Genomic DNA, 14119 nt, shown 5'->3' on the forward strand with positions numbered 1-14119 from the left:
CTACAAACTTCGCATTTTACAATATTAGTTAGATAATAATAATAAATAAATATCACGGGGACAATTACACACCAATTGCCCTAGTCCCAAGTAACTTAGCAAAGCTTGTGTTATGGGTACTAAGCAACGGATAAATATAATTATATAGATAGATACATAAGCATAAGCTTAGCTATCGTAAGGTCGCGGGTGAGCAAGAAATTATTTTAGTTCATAGATAAATACATACTTAAATACATATTAAACACCAAGGCCCGAGAACAAACATTCGTATTTTTCATACAATATTTGCCCGACACGGGAATCGAACCCGGGACCTTCAAGCTTCGTAGTCAGGTTCTCTTAACCACTAGGCTATCTGGTCGTCTGGTGCGTGGTTATAATTTGCAGCCTTCATATTGGGGTAAAATCGTGTATTCTTGAGATTAACATTTGCATTGTATTTCGTATTTTGACGATTTTTTTTTACTGCAAATGAATTAAAAATGGTGAGCAATTAAAAATGCTAATTTCTATTACGTACGTTTATGGCTTCATCGATAGCAAATCTTTCTACAGAGTAAATTGAAAATAATTGACTATTTTCGTCTTAATTGATTTAGAATGCTTGTTTATCTCTGTAATAAGATTCACTAAATTGTTGCATAAAATCGAATATCATACTTTCGTTTCCCATAACAACCCTGATATGAGCAGAATCACCATATCACCGAAATACTTTTTGCATATATTTTTTTGCATAAGTACTATCATTTTTCATAATTTTGTAAAGCAAAATATTAATAAGTATGGCATAAAAACGATGAGAATAAAATTTATATGTTCGAATAGTTATTACACAGAAAGATTATATCTTAAAGTAATTGAAGCGCTAAAAACACCCCAGTGTTGTTTTAATTGTAGTTCCGTATAAACATAACCTTTATTAGCAGTAGTAAGATTCAGGCGCTTCCCCGGCTGTTACGGCGGTACGCTCGCTTCGCTCGCTCGGCTCGCGCGCTTATGTGGTCGCTGTTCGAATCTAATCCAACATATTTATGTAGCTGCTGTTATGTTCTGGCGCTTCGTCTGCTCCTGTCTCTGCACGCTTGCCTACTTTGCTGGCTTTAATTTAATCTTAACCCATTCTAATGGAAGCTGTTCATTCCTTTAACTATGTCATTATGCCACGTTAAGGTTAGCACTATTTAAAATTTCGTAAAAATACAATACTCGAAACTAGTGTTTTGCTATGCCATTATGCCATATAAAAATCGGCGATACTAATGTTCTGCTATTTTATATTCTGCAGAAGTTATATTCGGCGAAAACAGTGTTCTGCTATTTAATATTCTGAGAAATGACTATTATTCGAACTAATAATTATGCTAAGTATATGATTATGCAAAAGTATCATTCGGCTAAAAAAAAATATGTGATACTGGTTATGCGAAGTGTATTTCGGAGAATTGATATTATGCAAGATAAAGGGAACCACTGTAATAAATAAGTTTGTGTTGGTTTGTATTAAAAAAAATGTTTTTTGATAAAAACTTTTTTTCCTGATTGTTCTTTTTATTGACTTTATTTACATTGTCACCCAACTTACATATGTAGGGTTGCCTGGTCCTCAAACATAAAAGCCAGACAGACCTGCCAGTTTGGCCGGACTTTTGGGCAAAAGTTACAAAAATTTACTTTATGCACTTAACATTAACGTGTATACATATTTTGTAACTTTGCCGTGTCGATATCTTTGCTCTTGACCAGTCGATTTCTTAAACATCTAAGCAAAAATTTGATCAAAATATGTAAACACCACTTTATTGTTAACGGCGTAGAAGCGTGTTCAGATATTTTTGTACAAAATTTGGTTTCGTTTCTCATCCGTGGCAACACAACGGCGCGAGCCTGCGTCTGCGCGAGCCAAATAAAAAAAAGTCAGTGACAGATGATCATTCCCTTATGTCAGTACTAACATATAATATCATTGTGTCAGTACGCGGTTGGTAATATTTACATTATGATATCGAGATTTTTTCTTAACATTAATTAAATTGATGGATATTTTAAAGGATATCTGACTATGTTTATATATTTCAATCTTGACAATATATTTTATAAGATTATTGTTAGGTGATCTCAGACACTCATCGTTTTGTTGATATTTACCGCATCACTGAGTTGTTTTCAGAACTTCACTCACGCAAGTATCGTTTGAATGATAACTGATCTCAAAGTACCTGCTAAATGTACCGTTTATTACTAGCTATAGGCATAATCTCATTACGTGACTTATCAGAAAGAGCTCACCCACTGGACCGTCAATTTGTGTTGTGATAAGTGTTAGCATACTTGTGAGCATTTTGACTTGAATATGAAGATAAATCGGTCAGTTCTGTTACGTATATTGATAGTAGGAACTTTTGTATTGTATTTTTACTGGCTATTATTTACACCGAAACACGAAGAATTTGCTACAGATAAGTTAATATCAAAATATATAAAACATATTTCACTGAAGAAACCTGGGATGAAATATATATTGCAGTGGACGCTTTCAAGTACAATACCGTTTAAATTATGGGGTCACGGACAAGATGAGTTCATAAGAAGAAAGTGTAAAGTCAACAAATGTTGTGACGCCGGACAGGTGGTTTTGGAACATCACAGAGTTTGATCTTGTGGCATTTCATGGTCCTGAAATTGAACCCCGTCATAAAAGCCTTAGGAAACGCGTGAATGTCCTTAGCTCGAAGCATAGAAGTACAAATCAAAAATATGTGTTCGTGAGCATAGAGTCTTCCCATAACTACCCAGTTTGTAATAAAAAATTCGATGGCTACTTTAATTGGACGTGGACTTACAAACTTGATTCTGATGTACCCTACGAATACATAGCGGTTAAAAATATTCATGGAGACTTCATTGGTCCGAAGCAAAATATGAAATGGATTGATGTGGATTTAATGGAACCTGTTAATGATACTTTAAAAGAACGTTTAAAAACTAAAAATAAAACAGTTGTTTGGTTCGCTTCAAATTGCAATGCGTTAAGTAAGAGACAGGAGTTTGCCGAACAGTTACATTGTGAATTAAAAAATATAATCTAAACTTGCATGTTTTTGGTGATTGTGGTAAACACAAGTGTCCACGGGATAAAATGAAAGATTGTTTGAAAATGATTGAGAGAGATTACTACTTCTACCTTGCTCTCGAGAATTCATTTGCTGATGATTACGTCACAGAAAAACTGTTATGGCTTTACAGTATTATGCAATACCAGTAGTTTTTGGAGGAGCAAATTACACACGGTAAGTGTAACTTTAGGGCTTAGGGCCTACGCTAGCTGACGCGGTATGCACGGAGCGGATGGACTCCAGTTGAAAATTAGTATGAGCAGCGCTAACTGCACGCGTCGCGGGCGACGGATTTTAATTGTACTGCACCCGCAGGCGTGCACCCGTTTCGTGCACCTGCGCCAGTTATCGTAGGCCCTTACTGTGCTAAAATGAAATAAATATAAATATAAAAATAGGCACTCACTTGTTATTTGCATTTTCAACCGCCGATGAAAAAAGAGGGGTGATATAAGTTTGACACTAATGTCTGTTTGTCTGTGGCGTCAAACAGATGGACCGATTTCGATGCGGTTTTTTAATTGAAAGCAATTTTTCTTGCGATGGATCTTAGTTATGTTTCGTTAATATTGTTCAGCCATTTTGAGATATCGAAATTTGAAATGACTGTCTGATTTTCCTAGTTTTCTAAGTTGATTAGATTATTACAAAACTTTTCCTTTTTGAATGATTATCTTAATAAGTTATTAATTTAGGGCCTCCGCTAACTCTGCTTGTTCCATGACATCATTCTAATAGTGCAGCGCTGCGCGAGGCGGGTCTTTGCACTATTGAAACCCATTGAAACAGCACGACGCGCGGCGCCAAGTGCACCCATGGGAGTTAGCAGAAGCCCTTATGTGCAACAAAAAGTTCAAAATATTAGACATGAAAAACAAAATTGGATATTCATAACAATAACACGTTTAAATTCTCATCTCTCATCTCATCCAAGCCTATATACGTCCCACTGCTGGGCACAGGCCTCCCCTCGGAATGAGAGGCCCGCGCGGCCCAGTGCGAATTGGAACTTGAAATCGAATAAACCTACGGATAGAATGTACATTTAGTAAATATTCATCAAAACTTACTACTTAATTTACTAGTCAGTTTAAACGCTACTGTCGCGAACGCTCGTCTTTATGGGAAATGATGTAACTACAGTTATACGTATTTTATAGAGTAATTTATGAATACGACAGACGTCGCATGGAATAGGTAAAGATGTTTGAATCTTATCTTGATCCTCTATTCCTCGCCTAGGGGTCCCAACGTCTATCGCCCTCGGTAGACTCGCTCCCTTCGCAGGATAGGCCACGCCTGCGGGGTTCCGGCACCACCTGTAGTTTTAAGGAATCTATGACATGACCGTTATCACTGAGCATCTCGAGAAGTCCTTTGGGAAGTTATGTGAGTCATAGTAATGAGAGATACAAGTTAAGAACCCCGTGAGCCAGGGAGATAACAATAATCTTCGTAGGTCGGTGGTAGCCCTTTAGTAATATCCTGGGGATCATACACATTCATCAGACACACTGGCATTAACGCCCCACGGGCTGCCGTTACATCATCTCAGCCTCGCTAGGCACACTCAAGGCATTAACGCCGCATGGGCTGCCGATATGCACTAGCCTCCTAAGGCCCTTGGCATTAACGCCCCACGGGCTGCCGTTACATCATATCAGCCTCGTCAGGCACACTCAAGGCATTAACGCCGCACGGCTGCCGTTAAACGTAGGTCTCATCACGAACTCTTAGATTAAGGGACAATCATTCTATATTTCTCGTGGAGGGATTGGTACCAGGAAATGAGGCCAGTGGCCGGACGGACTAGTTACGTTATGAGTTCAAGTCACCTGAAAGTGATAAACAGTTAGGCAAATTATAGGAAGTGGAGAATACTCAGCTTTAGGGAAACCAGCCCATGTGGTTTCCTGCTTCGTAGGATGAGCCTTGATAAGCTCGCCAGCACAGTTCTGTGTTCCCCATGTGAAAGCCAGTAAAGTTAAAACGTAGCGTTATATGCTCTTTTTATGATTTCGAATATCGAGATTTGATTACCATAGACTAGATCCAATTTACTCACCATAGATGCGCTACTTCCTTGTAGGGTTGCCAGCGGTGAAAAGATGTTGGACGTCATCGCTGTGCTCCGCACTCGCGACAGCTACTAATCAGAATCAAAATATTGATTCCAATCTCATAAAAAGTACCTACGCACAATTATGAAGTTAAAGTGTAGCAAAAAGTACATTATTTTACTGGCAATTGCAATAATTTCTTTATATTTTAATTGGTCCGTTGTGTGGTGAAATCAATCAATGATAGCGTTTTAACTAAAACACCAGGGATGAAATACGTATTGAACTGGAATGGAGATGCAGTATCATTTATTAATTGGGAAACAGGCCAAGAAGAATTCAATAAGAGGAAGTGCAAATCAAATAATTGCTACTTAACCCGAGATGAATTGTTCTTGAAAAGTATTGCAGACTTTGATGCTATAGCTTTTCTTATTCCTGAAATAGCAAGAACTTTTCCTCGTCTAGAAAACCGGAGTATACACCAAAAATACGTTTACGTGAGTTTGGAGTCTGCCAGTACTTTCCATTATGCGATGAAGCATATGATGGTTTATTCAACTGGACATGGACTTACAAACTGGATTCTGTATTGCCTTCTGGTTATGTTGTAGTCAGAAATATAAATGGAGATATATTGGTCCAAAACGATATATGAATTGGATTCAAGCGGATTTTATGAAACCTATTAATGATACTTTAAGAGAACGTTTAAAAACTAAAAATAAAAACAGTTGTTTGGTTCGCTTCAAATTGCAATGCGTTAAGTAAGAGACAGGAGTTTGCCGAACAGTTACATTATGAATTAAAAAATTCATAATCTGAACTTGCATGTTTTGGTGATTGTGGTACACACAAGTGTCCACGGGATAAAATGAAAGATTGTTTGAAAATGATTGAGAGAGATTACTACTTCTACCTTGCTCTCGAGAATTCATTTGCTGATGATTACGTCACAGAAAACTGTTATGGGCTTTACAGTATTATGCAATACCAGTAGTTTTTGGAGGAGCAAATTACACACGGTAATATGTAACTTTAGGCTTAGGGCCTACGCTAGCTGACGCGGTATGCACGGAGCGGATGGACTCCAGTTGAAAATAGTATGAGCAGCGCTAACTGCACGCGTCGCGGGCGACGGATTTTAATTATATTTTTCAATTCAGAAAACGCTTACAAACAAAAAATATAACTGCTGCTTGGTTTGTTTCTAATATCAGATCATTAAGTGGAAGAGAGGATTTTGCTGTGGAGTTACGTTCCGAGCTAACAAGGTACAATCTGAAATTAGATATTTTTGGTGAAGTGGTGATAAATATGTCCTCGGGAAAACATGACTGATTGTTTGAAAATAATTAGAAAGATTACTTCTTTTATCTTGCGCTAGAGAATTCTTTTGCTAAAGATTTATGTTACTATGAAAACTGTGGTTCGCGTGACAACGTAATGTTATACCAGTAGTGTTTGGAGAAGCGAAGTACATGCGGTAAATATTATTATTTGTTGCCACAAAATTTTTTCTTTGTCCAACGGGACTATACAAGTTTGCGGGGATAAAAGTATGGTATGCCTATGTTAAAACTAAAAAAGTCAAGTTTCATCACGTCCACCCACATGTATAAGTTTGGTCGTTTGGTTTTAAAAAAACATTGTTAATGCGAGCTTTTTTGCTGCTGGCTGTACATTTTTGTTGACTGTACTTGCATTGTCATTAAACTACTTCTTTTCTCTTTTAAAATATGGCTTTTCTGTCCTAATTAATAGGACAATTTCGCAGTGTCAAAGTATACTCTCTTTGAGAGGGACGTTGTACGGTGGTTTAGTTTTTGCAACTTGATAGTAAAATTCCAGAAAACCCACGTGGACACAACTTGTGCATTAAATTCAGACACGAAGAAATAATAGAATTTTGTGATCACTCTTCACTGTTAAGTAAATCGCCGCATAAAACACTATCAAAAATTAACTTCAACTAGCCAAAAGAAACAAGAAATAGCAAAATTAGATATTGTCTACATCCGCCATGTTCGAATGCTACAAATCGAATCCTCATTAAACTACATTTTAACCGTTGTGTATACCCATTGAGGAGTTATGTCATGCGGAGGCATCCAGACCAGACGGTGCACTGACAACAACAGATGGTACGCTGACATGACAACAACATAAGCGTATTACGATGTAGCTGTTGTTTTGATTATTGAAGTTTATTGAAGGTAATTGAGGAAGCGAGGTAATTTGACGAAATACGATGGAAAAATATTATTTAATAAATCTTGTACAAGTTTTTTGACCGACCTTATTAATAAGGGCAAATCCTATCGCATCCACATGTTTGGTAAGTGCCAACAAATGTAAGCTCGATGACTGAAAGAAAGAAAGAAACAAGTTGCCCGCGCGCCGCTTGCGGATTACTAGCTTGTGCCGAGGCGAGGCATTGCTATTCCGATGCCGATATGTGTGCGTTACAGTATGGAATTTCTTACAACAAATACTAGACGGCTTGAGTTGAGGCGGCGCCGATCCGGTGCCACGTGGTTACGTGTGCAACAACCTTAAGATGGAAATAGCCTTTACATACTCTAACATGTGATGCTTCCCGTGCGTTTGTCGGCGCTTGCCAAACGTGTGGATCCAGCATAACTGGCTTTCCTGTGTGTGACAATACAAATATCATGAAAGGTGACATTGGCGTGCTGTCGATAGTGCTTGTCACGAAAAAATACATGTACATTTACTGCGATGAATATAAATGCATCAAATAGACTAAGCTTTCAAAATGTGTTTCTCATTAGAATGGTTCACGTGACTATACTTCTGATGATCCTTGTCATATACGCGTCGTGGACATCATTAGTTGATTGGCACAGGAAAGTTCAGTTGTATAAGTTAAAAAGTTTGGAGTATTATGGAGCTACTGAAAACGTTACCGAATGAAGAAAATTGTGAAATCATGAAATATATATTGCAATAATGGTACTCAGTGTCAGTTACGAGCTTACTATGCTTCGGGTCGAAAGGTAGCAAGAATTTTTGAATCAGAGATGTGAATCCAATGACGGTATCAACTTCAAACATTCCCTCTATTCATCTATCCCAGCTCATATAACGCCCCACTTCTACGTAGACGGCTTGGACCGCAGTTCCCACCCAGGGCCAGTGCGTATTGGAAACTTCACTCCATTGAATTACTTCGCAGCTTTTTGCAGGTCACCAATATTTTCCTTCACCGTAGATATACATACATACATACATAAAATCACGCCTCTTTCCCAACGGGGTAGGTAGAGACTACATCCTTTCGCTTGCTACGATCCTGGCATACAACTTTCGCTTCCTCTACATTCATCAATCTTTTCATGCATGCACGTCGGTTTAGAGTACTCCTGACCCAACCTTTCATCAGAACGTCCTCGATTTGATCGTGGTACGTTCGTCTAAGCCTTCCTCTTCCAAACTTCCCGTTCACGCTCGTCTTATAGATCTGCCTAGTCAATCGGTTTTCATTCATTCTCTCAACATGCCCAAACCATCCAAGCATCCCTTTCTCAATCCGTGTGACTATACCTTAATTTACACCACAACGTTCCCTTATCGCACTATTTCTAATTCTGTCACTCAATTTCACATCTTAATTCCTACTTCTAAACGCTCTCATTTCTACCGCATTTATTCTACTCTGATGCCTTTTCTGCCACAACCCAACTTTCACTTCCATACATGAGTGTTGGTACTAGCACACCTCAATGCACAGCCAGACAAGGTCTTTTGGAGATTTTCTGGCTATACATAAAGGTGTGAAACGCTCCATTCACTATGTTACCAGCTCTTACTCTCCTTTCAATATCACTTTTACACTTTCCACCGTAAAGCTGGCTAAATACGAGTATACCCTAAGACCACATTCAAAATCATCCATTCTGTAAATTTAGCAAGGCTGAATATTTGTGTACATACATATATATGGTCGCTACATACATATATTACTTTGTGTACATACTTATGTATTATGCCTGAAAAAGAGTATTTAAATTGTATTATTCCTTCAATTATGTTAGCAGTTGTATTGTTCATTCTTTTCTATGGTCTACATTTCTTTATAACTAGGCGGAGGCTGCACTACTGCTAAACCGCCGCGGTTTTGAACCGCGTGACTTTTTTATACAAAAAACCGCCAGTGTGGCCGCTTGCATTAGTTTACTCTTGATTTACAAAGTCACGCAGTTAAAAACCGCGGCGGTTTTAGCCTCGGCCATAAGCAGTATCTGACCAACTTATCTGCGAACGGCATAAAAACTTTTTCAATTCAAGATAAATTGGTCAGTCTGTAACCATTAGGAAAAACATCATCTTGTCGCAATGACACTGTCAGTCATTTACCTCTAGGTAGTTCCTAAATCATAATAATACAGGAATGAAATTTAGATTTTTTTTTACTGAATGTGACTAAAGGATCTAAAACATAATAAGCTACTCCGAAACTATAAGTGCAAGACACCTGCATAGTATGTACGACCCACGTATGTCTTCATGCACGACAAAGTATCGCTTTCAATAAATTATTTGAATGTAAATCTATTTAAATTTCCGTTTCTTTAGAAACACTACCAACAACTGAAATGTCTCGGACAGTTAAAATTATAGAGTTGTGGCTTTTTCATCAGTTTGATATATTGGTATACATAGGAACTGTTTTGGTAACATTAGGGTGGGTATATGCAGTAGCATGTCAATTCCAATACAGGTACGAACAGAAAAAGATTCCAGTAACATGGAACGTATCTATAGAACAAACTGTCAATTAAAATGGGTGAAACCACAACAACATCTTCCCTTCTGGGATGAGGGTCAAAGTATTTTCTTTAAGCACAGATGTAAAATTAATGATTGCTATCTCACTAGCAATAGGAACATGTTGAGAAGTGTTGCAGATTTTGATGCAATTGTTTTCCATGGATCCAGTTTAATATTTCAGTATACGCAGACACCAAATGCTAGAAGTCCTCGTCAAAAGTATGTGTTTTTAAGCGTAGAGCATACAACCTATCCTATATGTGATGATAGATTTGATGGTTTTTTTAATTGGACCTGGACGTACCAGTTTGACTCGGATTATGCTTATGGGTACCTTAGGATTAGAAACGAAGAGGGCAAAGTAATTGGTCCAAATAAAACTATGCATTGGATGGACGCAATTTCAATGAAAACTATTGATGATGAATTGAAAAGAAAGTTAAACAATAAAGCAAAGGCAGCCGCTTGTATAGTTTCGGATTGTCAAAATTTGGACAGGGAAACTTTTGTAAAAAAATTACAGTTTGAATTGAAACAATATGAATTAGAGGTTGACATATATAGACGCTGCGATGGAGGTATGAATTGCGATTTGAAAAACATGAGCTGTCTGCAAATGATAGAGAAGAAATACTATTTTTACCTTGCGTTGAAGAATCCGTCTAGCGAAAATATCGTGACTGAAAAGCTGCTGCTAGCGTTGCAGAACTATGCTGTTCCAATTGTGCTTGGGGTAGCCAATTACACGCGGTAAAATCTTTCTCCAATTTAAAGAATCAGTTGCCCCTCATTAACTGGAAAAGCTATTTTTTACAATATTAGAACATTATCTAAGAAGAGATGATATCTTTTGCCAGAGGGTAGAGATAGTTTGTATACAAAGCTAGAATTATAAAAAAGTACTTTCCAATTAGACGTGGACTTACGAATAGGGTTCATATCCAGTCTCAGTATCCAGTATTTTAGTCCCGTCCAGTTTTTTAGCATTACAAAGAAGGTAAGCGATCTTGACGTGTCTTTTTATTTAAAAACACTTCTGAAAAATAAGTCACAGCAAATATGTAACAATTAGCAAGGTTATTTTGATCATTTATATTCTTTTGGTATCATACGTAATATTAATAGTTTTTTAAAAACGTTTTTCAATAAAAAGACTCGTCAAGATTGTTTACAATATTTCTAAAGCTAAACAAAAACGAAGTATAAAAATGTTGTAGTTGAGGAAGTCGAAGGTTACTACGTGGCCCGAAATTGGCCCTGAACTAAATTAAATTGGAGTCAATTAAACCCATTGGCGTTAAATTAAAAGAAGTATCATGAAAACAAAACGCAAGTGTTCAGTTTGATTCGAATTACGTTCTTGTAATATCAACGACTGGACTGGACTTAACGGGTTAAAAATTGTTTTATGTACTCCGAGATAGGTTTTGCGTGAAAAATATATGTGTTACATTTAAGTAGCTATCCTGCACATGTGATGTGGTCGTGGAGTAGCAAAATTTTAGTTCGTATTGAGATTTCATTGCAAAAAAAATGCTTTAAATACCGGGATAAGCTTACCTTATTTGCTCAGGCCCTTTATACTACGAAGTGCAAAATTCGAACTTCGTATCTTGCTGTTTGACGCTTAAATAATATTTAACACGAGAGTAAGAGGGAGGGTACAATACGAACTTCGACTTCTGAATTTCCTAGTAGCCCCCCGGGCCTGCCTTGGTCATCTAGACGCCCCGGGCGAGTCGTGCCTTTGGCACCGTTTTAGATACAACAAGCGACAAAAGGACAGTTCGCATTTGCTAGACATAGAATCCTCATAGTCACTTCTACGAGATAAATCAGCAAAATTTAATACGCTGTAGTTTTCCTTTAGATCGATAAAGGTATTCAAATTAAGTGGTTAAGTTGAGCCGTCCAGGTTGCCCCCCTCCAAAGCCGGCACTGTATGCGCTTCGCAGAGTGTTAAACTATATCTATACCAAAATTCATCTAAATCTATTGATTGGCTTAAGTGGAAAAAGTACCGACAGAACTATGTAATACAACTGCCACTTAATTTTCGTTGTCTAGCTAATAAACAAACTAAGTTCCTGTATACATACATATACAAACGCAGCCCATATTTTACATATAAGGGGACATTCATAAATTAAGTCACTCATTTAGGAGGGAAGGGTCAGGCGGCATGAGATACCGGAATAAAATAATTGTATAATAGATATAATAAGTGTAGTAAAAAAATTCTGTTTCACACTTTTCAGATTTATGCCAGATGGGATTTACCTCGACGGCCGTAAATTGAACCCCAAGGCGTTGGCGAAAGAGATGGTAGACATAATAAATGACAAGGAAAGGTACTACAGTTTCTTCAAATGGCACAACCACTATTCTTACCATGCTAGAGAAGAGTCACCAGATACTGATGGACTTTGTAAATTGTGCGAAATGCTGCATGATGAAGAGCTGATGAGCAAAAAGACGGTGTACAAGGATTTCAGAAAATGGTGGAATGTACCGGGCGACTGTCAATCTCAAGAGGACACTCCTATTTCTTGAATAGCTACCCCTGTAGAGGCTAGTGGGAAGAACCAGGCTACTACTTTTTTTAATTTTCAAACCAAAAGGGCTTAATTATTGAAGGCTCAGTTTCATTGGATCGACCAACGCTCGCATGCGGGTACGGGAGATTTCCTTAACGTATGCCACAGGGCCCGCATTTGAGTTTCACTTGTCGATATGCCGTCTGCGGGAAGACACCGCACGCTGTATATTGAAGGAGTTATTAACTTATAAGTTTCACTACTCAATATACCATTTGCGGGAAGATATCGTACGCTGTATATCGACAGAGTTATCGACCAATGAAATCAGAGCTTTAAGGCTTCGTTTCAATCAGAGATATTGTCAGAGGATGCGTTGTGAGCAATGTGTTTTTAATGAACCAATAGAAACGCTTAATTCACATAATCCTTGCACTCGTACAGCACATCTCTAGTGGAAATGGAGCCTAAGCCTCCGCTGTTACACAATCGTTTTTATTTACCATTTAACACTCGTTCAAATTTGTATTATTTTTTTTCAAACTTCTACTGTGGGGGCGTTGTGAATGCCCCGGGTGCCCTGCCTTATGTAACTTTTAATAATCAATTTCACAATGATTTCCTTGACAAAAGTATGAGATCTCAACATGGCATTAGTAGCACAAAAGATCCACCCTGGTTCATGATTAAATTTATTCGACTGTACATGTGACCGAGACACCCGTAATGTATTAAAAATGCTGGCCTCATCTCCGATCGCGCATAGTCTTGCCGGGTTCTAATTGAGTCTGGACCTCACTATTACATAATAATTTTTAATTTATGAACAATGTTATTTTCATTCAGTACCTACAGTAAATGTTTATTTTATTATTTGATGTTTGCATTATTTAAGTTCCAATAAGATTCTCACTATGCTGGATGTATGGAACACACCACATCCAATATATTTTTCCAGAGAGACATGTCATGTCATCTTATGCCTGAGGACAGAAGGAGGATAAAAACTTCTTTTAGATTCGTATTTATTACGTCATTGCCCGATTGTAAAATCCGGCATATCAGGAAACTCCTAGGTACATAGTCATAAAACGCCGGTATTTCATGATTTAGAGATTATGCTATATTCTCTAATCTGTAAATCATGAGTAGTTCGATAGTAAATTTAGATGAAATTTTGTATGGAAGTATATTATTACGTAAGTAGTTTGAGTTTCTGTTTTTAGAAAAGAAAAAGTAATTGAAATTCAACCCGTGAGGTACTTGTTATTGAGTAGTCGCTCCGTTAGTCAAATGTTGTCTTCATCATCAGTTCCACTTCACCAAATGATGATTTTCAAGAGCAAATGTACTTACGAGCTACTACTAAATATATCGAAATTAGTATAGGTGTCCCTACAATATTTGAAGAGTTCCCTCGATTTCCTTAGGTTCTAATCATCAGATCCTGATTTCGTGCTTATGGGACTTAATTTGAAGCATTCCTAGACGACCGAAAAAAAAAAATTGGTATCAGTTCATAAATGACGGAGTTCTGAGGTAACAAACATAAAAAAAATACAACCAAAATAAACTCCTCTTTTTTTTGAAGTCGGTTAAAAATTAGATA

At 37.5% G+C, this 14119-nt stretch overlaps 1 protein-coding gene and 1 pseudogene across 1 annotated transcript; both read left to right on the plus strand.

The window, feature by feature from the left end:
* LOC141428719 (alpha-(1,3)-fucosyltransferase C-like) overlaps positions 1-3297 on the plus strand; it is a 3739-nt pseudogene extending 442 nt beyond the window's left edge.
* Positions 3298-6415: 3118 nt separating this feature from the next.
* LOC141428693 (glycoprotein 3-alpha-L-fucosyltransferase A-like) lies at positions 6416-13060 on the plus strand. Its single transcript, XM_074088699.1, has 2 exons — positions 6416-6453; positions 12232-13060. Exon 2 carries the CDS (start codon positions 12236-12238, stop codon positions 12524-12526), a length of 291 nt encoding a protein of 96 aa, XP_073944800.1. The 5' UTR covers positions 6416-6453; positions 12232-12235; the 3' UTR covers positions 12527-13060.
* Positions 13061-14119: the final 1059 nt, after the last annotated feature.

The sequence above is a fragment of the Choristoneura fumiferana genome, chromosome 6 (assembly GCF_025370935.1).
Source record: "Choristoneura fumiferana chromosome 6, NRCan_CFum_1, whole genome shotgun sequence".
NCBI classification, from domain to species: domain Eukaryota; kingdom Metazoa; phylum Arthropoda; class Insecta; order Lepidoptera; family Tortricidae; genus Choristoneura; species Choristoneura fumiferana.